At 40.3% G+C, this 14057-nt stretch overlaps 1 protein-coding gene across 1 annotated transcript; it reads left to right on the forward strand.

Moving 5' to 3' along the window:
• Window positions 1-3898: 3898 nt before the first annotated feature.
• LOC104162475 (gamma-aminobutyric acid receptor subunit beta-1-like) lies at window positions 3899-13558 on the forward strand (the record flags this gene model as incomplete). The annotated part of the gene is made up of 4 exons (XM_009701207.1): window positions 3899-4036; window positions 4143-4295; window positions 5583-5833; window positions 13211-13558. Coding segments are annotated over 4 exons (890 nt in total), but the record flags the coding sequence as incomplete, so codon positions are not given.
• Window positions 13559-14057: the final 499 nt, after the last annotated feature.

Genomic DNA, 14057 nt, shown 5'->3' on the forward strand with positions numbered 1-14057 from the left:
GTGGGGAAGACGGGAGGAGCGCAGCGCCCCCCGGTGCCCCCTCGGTGGGTGCCGTGAGAGCCACGCCGGAGCTCGGCCACGGGCCACTCCCACGCGGAGAAGCCGGTTCTGATTTGTAGGGAACGGGCATAATTGAATTAGGTTAACTCATGTTATTAAATCTGTTAAATGTTACTAATGACATGGTCTTATACGTTCAGTAAATAATTCTAGACCTCTGCAGTCAAAGCTCCAACCATTCTTGACAGCTATTATGAACGTAATTGAAATACTTCCAGTTCCCAATATTTGACTTCTGTGAAATTCTTGTTCAGACATCACCGTCCAGCAGTAAGTACTGCTGTCTCCGTCACAAAAGCAGAGGTATCCCTTTAAAGCAATGACATGGATACATACGCAGAAGGAAAAGGATCACATGGAAAAAAAAGCTGCTGAGGGAATACCTGGGCAGAACAGATAAGTTCAGCAAACAAATCAGTGTGTTAGAGCTGGCCACTGCACAGGCTAGACCCACTTTTTCTATCGCTGAAATAACATTTACAATGGAAGAAAAGCTAAGGCATATGCTGCTGGAAATGAGGGTTTATCACTGCCTGCTGGCCAGAAGCTAGTGCTGCTCCACACTGAATGTTTCTTAATTTACATCACTACAGCTCCTCACTCGAAGGCACTATCAAATTCAAAAAGGAGGAGTAGTGATCTGTCCTCTGCTAGCTCTGCTCAGAGCCAAGATCAGTTCCAGTCTTTAACCTGCAGCCAACTCTCTTCCTTTCGAGTTTGGAAAGCAAAAAGCAACGTCAACCCCTATGGAGCGCGATGGCCTCCAAGCCCTGCACCTATCAGTCAGCAGCAGCCATGAAAGTAATGCCTCTCACACACTTAGAACCATGTGCAAAGCATATAATGAAGGGCATCACACAACAAAAATCATATCATGTCGGGGAATGGACTGCCTAGGGAGAGTTTATACCTTGTTAGTGTCTAGCAGAGTTATTACAATGACCGTCAAGGAAATCATGGTTGCACCGAGGTTCCTTCTATAAAAAAAAAAAACCACAGGAAGATGTTTCTGCACAATTACTCATCTAAAAAGAGAGCTAACAAATGTGCATGCTCCTGATTGAAAAACATCACTATCCTTTTCTCATAATTTCCCCCAGCTTTAACCAAAGTAAATTGAAGGAGCAAGTCAGCATATTTGAAAAAGCAGTAGCTCACACTAGCTCCATTTTTTGTTGTATTTGGAAGTCTTTTTTTAAGTTTATAAAGGTTAAAGACATGACCTGCCAACAGTGATGGCTTGTCATCAGCTGAAATCTTCCATGCAAGGTTCTTGCTTTTGGTCAATTGACTTTATAACCTTGTAGTTCTACTTTTCATTTAGTAGCCAAAGTCATAGAAACCTCTCCAAGACTAGTGAAAAGCACATTTGCCTACATTACAAAATTACTCCTGTAATCTGTTTTTGCAAAGGTCCAGCATCACCACACACTGTACAGATAACACGGTGAAATCCTTTTGTAGGAAGTTCTGCCCATTTTTTTTTTGAAATCTGCCCTGTGATATCCCAGCTGTTTATTTAGTACCATTGTGGCCTTAACAGCTAAGTCTACAATAATTCACCTTCGGGGAAGGGAATTTTATCTGCGATAAGGTGCCCAAATTATTCCCTCTTTTGTCAATAAGGCAGAGGAACTGCAGAGAGGCTGGCAGAGGCTGCCTAAGGAGAGCGCAAATAAAGTCAGGACTTGCTGAGGACAGGAGACGGCTCCTCTCTCTGCCATGGGTCCCAGCGCGCACCCGCCAAGCAAGCGGTACAATTGGAGCAAAATTGGAAGGGGGGGTGTGAAAAGGGCCCCAGGTGATGATGGCACAGAACAAAAGAATCAGGTTCACCGTTTTCTTCCAAACCCTGAAGCAGAATCCAGGATTCTCACAACTAAACTTTCATCTGTGACTTTGCAGCAAGTACCTGTGCACCATCTAGGTAGCGCGGCACCTTTCTTTTTTATTCTAGCCCCTAAAGACAAAGAAATAGCTATGAGTGTTACTTCACATAGAGGATATCAGTATGGTACCAGGTCTACACATAATCAATACCCTTTCAGCATGAGATGACAGATTACCATTTCTTCTGTTTTGCTCCATCTTTTTTTAAAAAGCGAAAACATTCAAGAGATATTTTTTTATAATACAGACTTGCAAGAAAATGAAGTTAACACTTCCCTGGCAATCTTAATCTTGGCTTTTTAAACAGACTTCGCAGTCTTCATTCCCTCCTTCAATCATTCGGTATTCCACCCCACCTGGGGCTCATGTTGGCCGTGTGGTTTGTGTACAATGCCCTTGAAGCAGCGATTGAAGTCCCATTACCAAGCAGCTACCTTGACCTTTTGCAGTGAAAAGCTTTTGGCTTCTAGTGGGAAGAAATGAAAACCAGCCATGCAGAGAACCCTGTGTGACAGCCCTGGAATGGTTCATTTCAAAAAAAAATTAGCATAAGTAATGGAAAGCACAGTTTTAAGCGAACAGCAGTGATCCATACTACACAGGTTAGTACAGTCTCAGGAACAATTCAGATAGTTAGCAAACTATGGCACTGAGCTGTTCACAAATAAGATATGTGAACACTTAACTTTGTCCAGCCCATCACTGTGTGTTTGCATCAAAAGATAGCTGCTCAATAACTGTAGACTTTCCTTGAGCCTGGCAGCAAGTTGAGAGCGCTTCTCTGATTGTCACCAGGGAAACTACGGACCTGTTCTGCACATGGTCAGCCTTCCAGAGATGAGGCTATTACCAGGGACTATCACCGGAAAAGACATCTCAAGAGTAATTTCCCTAGCTAGAAATTGCATTATTGGTGCATATGAAACGATAAGTTCCTAACTCTGTAGAGGCTTCTGATGCTATGGTTGGGTCAGCTGGCAAAACTACTGTCAAGTTTTCTAAAGCTCTGAGTTCAAACATATGTTTTTATTTGATCTGTGTTACATGATTTAAACCTGATTAAATCTAACACCTGAAAGAAAAGTCTAAAAATAGATGAGAATTTATTCTCTCCTTTGGCAGATATCTGGAGAAAGTAGTAAAATGTAATAAATTGGAATCAGTTTAAATATTAGTTAAAAATGTCATTAATTGTGAGGTTTTTTTGAAATTCAGTCACTTTTGAGCTTAAACAAAATGTTTTTGAAAATGGTAACAAAAATGTTAACATTCCCAGTGGTAGAATGGCAAATTAATTTTTAATTAAATGATAAATAATCAACATCACTGTTAAAAGGAAAGAGAAGAAACATGCTAGTTTTGAAGTTGATAGGAAATAGTTCTGTGATAACAGAAGATCAAAGGTGGCATGGTCTAATTAAAATATAAAATGCTGCATGAACGTCAAAGGGATACCCACAGCTCCAACAGACTTTGTCAGGTAATAGTACAGGCACCTGCATTCTTCTGGAATCATCTTGGCCTCCACTGGCTCCAAACTCTGTATTTTGTCACAGCCTGCATAGGGAATGAAATGCAAAGCTGGGGACTGAACTTGGTTTTACTGTCAGAGCTCACCCTAGAGAGTTTAAAAGTTTTGCTGATGTTGTACCAGTCTGTTGGTAAACTGAGCAACTCAAGCCTGAAAGAAAAATAGTAGTATTAGAGCTAGCTAAAAATTGATCCTTGATCTTAAATTCTGTCCTTGTTTTCTGTCTTCTCCCTTTCCACACCTAGAAGTTTCCCCCGGGTACAAAGGAGGCTACGTGGCTTCTGTGTAACAGAAATGTCACACAACAGAAGGTTCAATTCCTGATTAACGGCAGCTCCTTCCACTTAACCGCAACTATTTAAGCCATGTAATAAAGCAAAAAGAAAAATCAATAACCAAACTGTGCCTCTGTTTCAGATGGATACACTACTGATGATATTGAATTCTACTGGAATGGAGGAGAGTCGGCAGTAACGGGAGTTAATAACATTGAGCTCCCACAATTTTCTATTGTTGATTACAAGATGGTATCAAAGAGAGTGGAATTTACAACAGGTAAGCACTGACTAGTTAAAAAAGCTCCCCCCACCTTCCCCAGTCCAGAAATATCAGTGTCTAACCTTTGTTACACATTACTCATCATAAGACTTCTTTCTTTCAGGAGCATATCCTCGATTATCACTTAGCTTCCGGCTTAAAAGAAACATTGGATACTTCATTTTGCAAACCTATATGCCTTCCACGCTGATCACAATTCTGTCGTGGGTATCTTTTTGGATCAATTACGATGCCTCTGCAGCCAGAGTTGCCCTAGGTAACTTCTTTTCAAAATCACTGAGCTACAGATACTTGTTGACTTTGAATACAGTAGCACCAAATCCATACAGCTGATTGCAGCAGCATTAATTGTGATCTTACACATGCAGCATAGGGTCTTTGTTGTCAGGAAGGCAGGCAGCTGTCACCTTGCCTACATCTGTAATTCTTGCTCTGCAGTTAGGTTGGGATCCTGACTGACTTCCAGTTGCCATAGTGGTCTTTGGATCAGGCCAAAAGTATCTTGCTTCCAAACTGAAGCGTGAAGGTCTAATTCAGCCATCTAAGGTTATCTACACTGTGCTGCATCAACATTTCATTGATGTTAAAAAGCGACCTCTCAGACCAGATGTGTGGCTGGAATGAATACACAAGACCCTACTGACATTAGCAGAGCTATACCAGCTTACGCCAAATAAGCCTGTTTTACCTACATAGTTGGTTCTTTCCCGTGCTACGTTCCTTCCTATGACTTTCCATAAGAACCAAGATCTGCTGCCACCATCTGCACTTTAAGGCAGACAGACTTTTCAAATGCTAATGCCAGAAAGCCATTTTATCCCACCTCTATTTTGTCCCACCTCTCTGTAAATTCAACTCATTATACCTGTGCCTAGAACTATTATCTAGATGCATTAATCACCTGTAATTAAAGCAGACTTAAAAATAATTTTATCCAGGTAAACCAAAACACACACAAAAAATAATGTATGGATAATGGGATGGAAATGCCTTACTTTCAAGCACCCCTTTAACAGGAAAAGCTGTTTTGATACAAGCATGTATATCACTTTCTCTTCATCAAAGACCATGACTTTACCATAAAGCTTCCCTTTCTCCTTTCAATGCTCTGTTTTAAGTCAAAAGCTAGATACTTATTCCAGATCCCCAGAGCAGTGCAAGCCACCCTATGGGGTCAAGCAGGGCTACTCCTGTAAATAGAGTGAAAAGTATTCCTCACGTAGAAAGAGCAGTGATCATCTCTTTGCTATCCAGGTCAGCTAACACCACATTTCCTCACAGAGTTATTGTAAAAATTAAGGCAAGATGTACCAAGACACCCTGAGCTTTTGAAGGCTATTTTGTTCACTCTCTGTTGCATGGAAAGCCAAGGAAGCAGGCCTGCGAGGATACCTTCCTTTCCAGTCCTGCAAAACACATTCCCTTGGCTGTTAAGAATCTGCAAGAGAAGTGCATGGCAGCCCCGTAATGCTGCCATTACACTTTTCACGCTCAAATCTCCTTCCCTCTCTTGTTAGTCAATGTCTTTTTCTTCCTTTTGCAGGAATCACAACGGTGCTGACCATGACCACCATCAGTACCCACCTCAGGGAGACCTTGCCAAAGATTCCCTATGTCAAGGCAATAGATATTTACCTGATGGGATGCTTTGTGTTTGTGTTCCTGGCCTTGCTGGAATATGCCTTTGTAAACTACATATTCTTTGGGAAAGGACCCCAACGTCAAAAAAAGGCAGCAGGCAGGGCAGGACATGGTACAGGCGAGAAGAGCAGACCGGAATCAAATAGAGTCCAGGTAAAATGTTCAATCTAATTTTTTAAACATTATTTCTGCTGTGACAATGTTGGTGTATAAGATGATAGAAATAAATGCGGTTTGAACACATATGCAAAAGCATTTAAGATTGCCTAGACAGAAATCATATTTTAAGGAGATTACAGCCACATGGTTTGTTCTGTCTTCAGCTGAAAACAGAGCAAGAAATCACAGAAAATGTAAATGAATATTCAGAACAAGCATTTCTTTGCAGCACAGAAGAAATACAAGGGGTACAAGGAAGTTAAATGTTTACCATTTCAACTGTATATTTCTTTGCTATGGAAGGTGGTATACAAGAAATTTTCATGATATAGTTCCTCTTTACACACAGAAACTTCACCAAAAATAGAAAGCAAGGACAGACACTGTTGCTTCAGTGAGTCTTGAATGAAGCCCACACCACCGAGCCTCCAGGAATGCAAGGAGGATGCTGCTAGGTTATAACAGCTTTCACAGGTGTCAGGGTTTTTCCCTCAGGGTAAATTCAAGTAGATCACAGCTACCCCCTCTTAAAAAACAAGCCAGACAAACTCCAGGAAGTAATACTATGGACATTTTTTTAACAGGGAAAAGTTTCATTTAGCAGTACATCACTGAGCATTTGCAAACTTCTATAAACCTCTTCGAGTTTTTTCCCAGTTTTTCAGAAATAAACACTTCCCTCAGGTGTACTTGGCCCAGTTCAACTCAGAGGAAAATACATATCCTAATGAGCCAAAATTTTTCTTCTGTTCTCTGCTTTTCTTACAATATATTACATCCAAGTATTAATGAGATCTTACCTACGCTGTCCTATAAACTTCTGTACTGTTGAGGCCTGAGGTGATAACATTTGGATAAAATTATATTTGACCTCTCTGTTCAGCTTGAAGAATGAGACCAACACATAAAACTCTAACAGGTAAGACTTTAGCATGATGGATGGTTGCAATTTCACGTACATGTCAGGAAGTGCATTTCAGAAACTCTGTGATATTTCGTTAGTTCTAGGGTTGCATGTCTTGTGTCCCAGCAGCCACACCACTACAGCTAAGCATCACTAACAGAGTCAGCATGTCTTCAGCCTCAGTGAGCTCATGAGCCCATCAAAAGTCCTTACCAGCATTCATCTCCTGTCCCAATGTGTGGGAGATGCTTTATTACAGTGGGTGCACAAGTTAAGTTCAGGTTTGCAACAGTCTCCAAGGTCCCACAAAGCATTGTCCTCCACAGACCAGAGGAGATCCCAGAATGGCTGGGCTTGCAAGGGACCTCCCTCCAGATATCACCTGGTCCAACCCCCCTGCCAAAGCAGGTTCACCTGGAGCAAGTTGCACAGGATTGCATCCAGGTGGGTTTTGAATATCTCCAGAGAAGCAGACTCCACAACCTCTCTGACAAGCCATCCTGTTATGGATTGTTGTGTGCAGACACTGTCTATCCATTTCTGTGAAAGCTAAGGACGGGGAAAAAAAACCACAAAACCCACAAACTCTGACCAGCCACCTCAACATCTCCTGAGACAACCCATCCCAGGTGAGAAGAAGTGCAGCAAGGATTCACGATGAAGAGGGAAGCAACACTTCTTCAGTGTCAGCCTTGGCTACGTGGGCCCCAGTGCACTGAACTGAGTAAAGGATGAGAAAGTGTAAAGGATAAGAGTGCAGGTAAGCTCTTTTTCCTACATATTTGGAGAGTTTAACTAACAAAAAGCCCTAACTCATGACTAAAAGCTTTTGTCTAAATGTTACACTGGCAAAGATTACACTGAGACCAACCAGTACTCAGAATGAGATGGAAAGTATTTACAACCACACTTGAACTTTTTGGAGCGCCACATGCACACACCAGCATTTTTCTGACAGAAATGGGAAGGCGTACACGCTTTGTACCAGGATTTGTAAGTGTTCACACTGCAGACTGCAATTTCATTCCGAGACTGAGAATGCTTTAAGTGAACAGACTGCTTTCTGCCTGGACAATGCAGGTTTGTGATTTTAGAGAGAGAGAGATATATATACACGTACACATAGACACACGTATGTGAATGGATCAATGGATTTTGTTATGTCAGTGGAGATAGATTGATGTGGGACCTTGTGAGCATTCATTTTATTCAGCATGGAAATGCTGATGTCCAACAGCCGTATTTCTGTCTCCAGCAGGGAGAATGCACGTGTCCAGCGCAGCGGGACACAGTAAGGGTACGTGATGTCTAGCGAAGACAGCTCCCAGCCTCTCCCCGTCATGTTTTGAGATTTTTCACTGGTATTATGATGTCTGTACCAGAGCAGGGGAAAGTTTTTTTTGGAGCACAAAAGCAGCACAGCTGTAAGTATGTACAGCTATAGGATATTTTTTTCCCTTTTACTCTTGACTCATACCACTTTCCAATCAGGGACCTATAACCAACAGAACATACGTAACAGTGCTTTTTCTCTTTGTGCCAGGTGAAGATATTGCTCATTCCCATCCGACATACAACTCCCACAACTAAAAGAGTTCAAATTCCTTCACCAGATAACAAAAGCGTTAGACATGCGAGCAACACTCAGCAAACTGACTGCGATATTAACACAGTATAGAGAAGACCAGATAGAAAATGAAACCATACTGCTGTTTCACATGTGGCTATTCCTTGCGCTGCAGACTGAAGAAGGTGGAAATAAAGTCTCTCCAGTTTAACAATTCATGCTATTTTAGTTTTTAATATGCAAAAAAAAATACTAATTTGTAGTAAACAAGCTTTCTGTTTCTCTGAATAAAGCATAAAGTCTGTTTATATCTCCTTGTCTATTTGTCAAAGCTAGGTGTCACTGAGGAAACCACCATAATTATGGATAAATAGGACAAACCACCCAGCAAGAAATTATTTAGACAGTCCATGCATGCAACTGCTTCTGTTTCCCCAGACAGCTATGTGACTAATCATTACAGAGAGGATGTCTCTTAAGCATGAGAAAGAGGCAGGATGCAATCATAATGTGAGTGGGAAAGGGACTGAGCCAGCAAGGGGTTCATAAATCGCAACACAAGGCAGCTGATAGATGGTCTCTTGCTCCCCAGTTCTGCATAGCATCATACCTTCCTTTCAAAACTTCTTTGAACCACAAAACAGCTGGGATGGAAAGCCAAAGACCAGCCACAGGCTCCAAGGAAAACATACAATTTTCCAGTACAGTGGCTACTGGAAGGAGAAAGAGGAGGGAGCACATAACCACACATCCAGCTCAACCTTCAAGTAAATCCACACCTGAATAAGTATATCGCTGCTGAGCATAACCTGCTTCTTTGTAGATCAGATTGCGATAACACTACTGCATTTGTTCCGACAAGACAGCTTGTATGAGTAATATGGCCCTGAATCTTTCATCTTAAGAGAAAGAAAAGATGTTTTTGTATTAAGACAAAACAAAAGTTCTTACCTTTTATCTCCCAACAGTTAACATAAAAAAAAGTAGGTAGGTAAAAACGCATTCCAGACAGCACTAAGCGTTTCAGACCCATCCTCTGTGAAGGAATGCCAGCGTGCTCTTCCCCTAGAGCTGATTGACTACTTTTTATGTGCTGAACACAGGACTGCTGTTTTGGGGTTTTGTTATTACTATTTCACACTTACAATACCATTTGATGCTTCAAAGCAGGAAACTCATTTTCTAAGTAAACACACAAGCCAAATTATCATTTCTTTATGATGTTTCCTGAACACATATCAAGGCTTTTCCAGCACTGACAAAGATTGATACATATGTACCTGTGCTGAATTCAGGCTTTAGGTAGTTCCAGTGCAAATGAAGAATTAAAAATCTATAAACTCAATATAGCTACACACTCAATATAGATATAAATGTCATTACAATAAGCATCACCACATACATGTATCTGAAGAATATTTAAACTTTGATAATTATACCAGATGACTAACACAACATCAGCTTTAGATGCTTTGGCATCCTCCTCACATATTCTTCATGATGTGTTCAAAAGAAAAAAAAAACCCAAACACAATTCTTCAGCTTTCTACAACTTTAGGCAAAATTTATGCAATGTACAAATGCAGCAAAATGTATATGTTCGTGCAAAGACGCATTTAGGCTCAGAATATCTGTTAAGCAATAAATCCTGTTCTCATCTCAGCAACGGTAGGTTTCTGTAAAAAAATTTAGGGCATTCCACTTAAAGAACAAGGTGGTATTTGAAAGAATAAATATCTTATATCTGAGCAAGGAAGAACTACTCTGGGCTTGCTATTGCTCATCTTTTCTACCTAACTAGGAGACTGAGATACTCTATTCCTAAGCAGGCAGCCGGCCAGCGGGCCAGAAAACTGAGTAGCCAGAGCCTTGTCTCTTCCATCCCCATTGTTTGTCATGCCATCTGATGCAAATGTGTCAAAGACTGTGTACAACTGCAGTATATACCTGATGTGGGGAAAAAGCCTCATCACTGAGACATGGGGTGGAATGAGTTAAAGCCTGCTGGCTGTTTCTGATGCACAGGCTTCCTCCAACACAGGACCAACAGTAAGCCCCAGGTAACCTCGTATTAAGTAAGGGAGAAAAGATTTTAAGACAGCATATTTACAGCTTTTACTGTGCGCATATTTGCTGTTAATTCATTCTAACATTGACACAAACAAGTCTCTTAACGTAACAAGTCTCTTTTGGGGGTCTCTTAACAATTTGTACGTTTTCCCGATTCCTACGGGTATTTGTAGAAATCCTATGCTTCAGTAATAAAATCTCAGCTGCACAAGTTTTAAGACTATTTTGGAGTGAACTTCAATAAATTCTGAAAGGGTTTTTAACGATGTGGGAAATTAACTATTAGGCCAGCTTCATGTTGCACAAACAGAGAATTTGACTCAGGTATCTAAGAAGAGCTTTTATACTTCTCTGAGCTAATTTATTCAAGATCAGTATAAGGCCCTTTTCTCTGAATTGCAAAGACTGCAATTTAAAGATTGAATTGCTTCATTATGTATACAAATCATCCTGCCTAAAATTATTTAAATAAAACTCATTTTAAAATATAACAGGCTAATTCATAACACTTAAAGCAGGAATTCATACACTGCTTGGCTTATCATAAAATATCAGGGCATATTAGTTTAAGAAACATCCCTATAAATCACTTTAGATTGTGGGCAGTTACAAGTTGTCTTCACAAAAGAGAAGCCATAATAACTACTTAATGATGCTTGCACTACTGTTACTACTATTATAGCACTAAAGTCAATTAGTTTAAACATTAGGTTATGTAATCAGACAGCTCAAAGAGCTATTTCGTAAAACTAGGAAGAAAAGGTTGACTTACCAAAACTTCTGAGAATTAAAAAAAAAAAAAATCTCTTTTTACATGGAGATAACTCTGAGATCATTGCTTTTTCCACAGAAAATGTCAGAACTTAGGATTAATGAATGACCCCTTAGTTATGGCCGTCCTCTGGAGAGTAGGAAACCCTAGCTTAGATTTCCTTCTGCTTGAATTTGAAGACTTGACCTAAAAAGTATAAACTGGGTAGCCCATCTCTCAAGTAAATATTGCAAACACCATGCTGATCTGTGACCAGCTGGCGCCTCTAACCCAAAATGTGTGAGCTTTTCCCACCAAATCAATGGTGGGAACTGGGATATTCCCACTGAATGCTCATTTCAGCGTCCACAGAATCAGTTGCTAAACCTGACTACCGCATTTTCTATCTGTGGTGACTTATTACTCCATTTAGAAGACATTTTTCCCCACAGCTCTCCTGGGTGGCTGTTGTACAAATAGCCCCTTCACCTCTTTGTTTTCAGTTAGTAAATGCGTAGTCTGGCATGGTGTAAACACACCGGCAGTCATCACGCAACGCTTTTTCCTCCCAGCGATGGGCAGGAACATCTTCCACACTGCCAGGTGGGACCGAGGCTTTCTGTGGCTGCCAGCTTTCCTCTGCAGCAGCCCCCAGAGACTAGATTTCCCCGTGTGCTCTGCTTGGAGTTTTTTCTTGAACATACTTCAAGCCTGTTGTAGATCATTATACCATTTCCTACCTCTGCTATGTCTTGCTAAAAATGTAAAGCTCAGAGTGCAAAGCAAGCATTGCGTATCACTGATGCTTCACAAGACTAGATATTGTCAATAAGTAATTTTTTTCTTTCCTTGGTATAAAGACATTCTCAGACAGTCACGCTATAGATTGTAATATGTTTGGAATAGGTCCAACACCACAGATTACAAAAAACAATTATAATACTCAAGCCTCAAGGCAAAGTCTTTGAAGTTTCATTTAAGAGCTCTGTGTCCTGATATGTATTTCCCTCATATGAGCTACAGTGGATGTTTAAGTATCTGGGAATTTGAAACATCTAGGAACTCTTTATGGTGAAGTCAGGAGTCATCCTGGAAACAGCAAAAAGCTTTTCTAAAAGAAGTTTTACTACAAACATGTAGAAAACTAAAGATGAGTGAAAAGGTAAACACTTCATAGTAATGCAGCCATTCATGGTTAATTTGGTTAATTACATTCATACATTAAAAAGGTAATGATATTAAAATATTTTATATATACATATATACAATTTTTTGTGCTAGCCATGTACATAGTAGCCACAGTTCCAGTTCTTTGCTTAGCTACTTAAAACAGTGCTCTAACTAACTATCAGCACAAATAAAGTAGGTGATAAACATACTTGAAACAACTGCTTCTGGTACCAACATATAAAAATGCAACTGAATGTAAGATTTCGTTGAGTAAAATGGATTATTCTATCTGCACATGAGCAAGTTAATGGTATACTGTAGGGAGCGAGGATTTCCATCTCTGCAATATAGTAATTCTCCAAAATTAATTCTCACCACGAGCATTTTACAATAACTGATAGAATGCACGTGTACCTATGTGCTCTTCATATAATGAACCCATTGTTACAAAACTGTTTTTGAAACTAACCTACAGCCCTAAAACTGTATAAAACTCTACAAAATGGGCAGAGACAGCAACATTTTCTTTTCACCTTGAGTATGTAAAGCTTCAGGTGTTAGGTCACCAGACATTAAAAATCAGTATTTCATAAAGACCATGATCTAAGTTAAAGATAAAATTTAAAAAGTCTTACTTCACAGAGGATGAGAAAACTAGTTGAATTAAAAGATGCCAGACCAAGGAGCCAGGTCAGGATGGAAGGTACTTAGATGCTTAATAGCTAATTTCACACTCATCAGGAAAGTGTATTCAGTATCTTTTCACTTCTGTCAATGCTGTACAAGACATGACTGTCACTACAGCCCCAGGAGCACCTCGGCAGTAGAGGCAGAAGGTACCCATCCATCTGGGCAACACCTTGGGATGGCTCAGGAACTTGTCTAATTCACATTCCTTCCTTGACACAGGTTGATCCCCATGGAAACATGCTGCTTAGCCCGCTTGAAATACGAAATGACGTCAGCAGCTCAGACGTGTTCACGAGCTTCCGTGACCCCCGAGCCACCACGTACAGGTACGACAGTGCCAACCTGCAGTACAGAAGAGCCACTTCCAGCAGAGACCTCTGCAGTAGGAGTGCTCTGGACAGGCACAGGCTTCATAAAAAAGGACGCTTACAAAGAAGGGCATCCCAGATCAAAGTCAAAATCCCTGATTTGACTGATGTTAACTTGATAGACAAGTGGTCCAGAATGGTGTTTCCCATCACGTTTATTCTTTTCAATGTTGTTTACTGGCTGTATTATGTCCACTAATTTATGCAATAATATTACCATAGACTAACATAATTAGACTTGTTTCTTTTCCTTCTTGATTTTTTTAACTCTGAAGAACTGCAGTAGCCATAATGTTATATGTTCAAGGTAAGATACCCAGCCATTCAATACTTCTAGATTTAAGCTTTAAAACAAACAAACAAAAACTCAACCCAAATCCAGCCTCACCACATTCAGATCAGAATATTACAGATCTGCTCTTGAAGAGCACCTGCAGCAAAAGATTTTTACAAAGAGTTTGTGCATCACCCATGACCTTTCTGTAACCACTTTTATCTTTTTTTAAGTGGAATAAAAGTTAGTCCTACTGCATTTCTTACCACATATTGGCAGCCCACAGCAGCATGCTTCCAAACAAGACAGTGAAACAAAGTAGTAGTTATGTCACAGTCTTTCAGCATTTAGAGTGTAGAAAAATTTGAAGAAGTAACTGTTTGAAGGATTATAACTATTACATCATGCATAATTTTGAAGTTAA

This window comes from Cariama cristata, unplaced genomic scaffold, assembly GCF_000690535.1.
Source record: "Cariama cristata isolate BGI_N322 unplaced genomic scaffold, ASM69053v1 scaffold13495, whole genome shotgun sequence".
NCBI classification, from domain to species: Eukaryota; Metazoa; Chordata; class Aves; order Cariamiformes; family Cariamidae; genus Cariama; species Cariama cristata.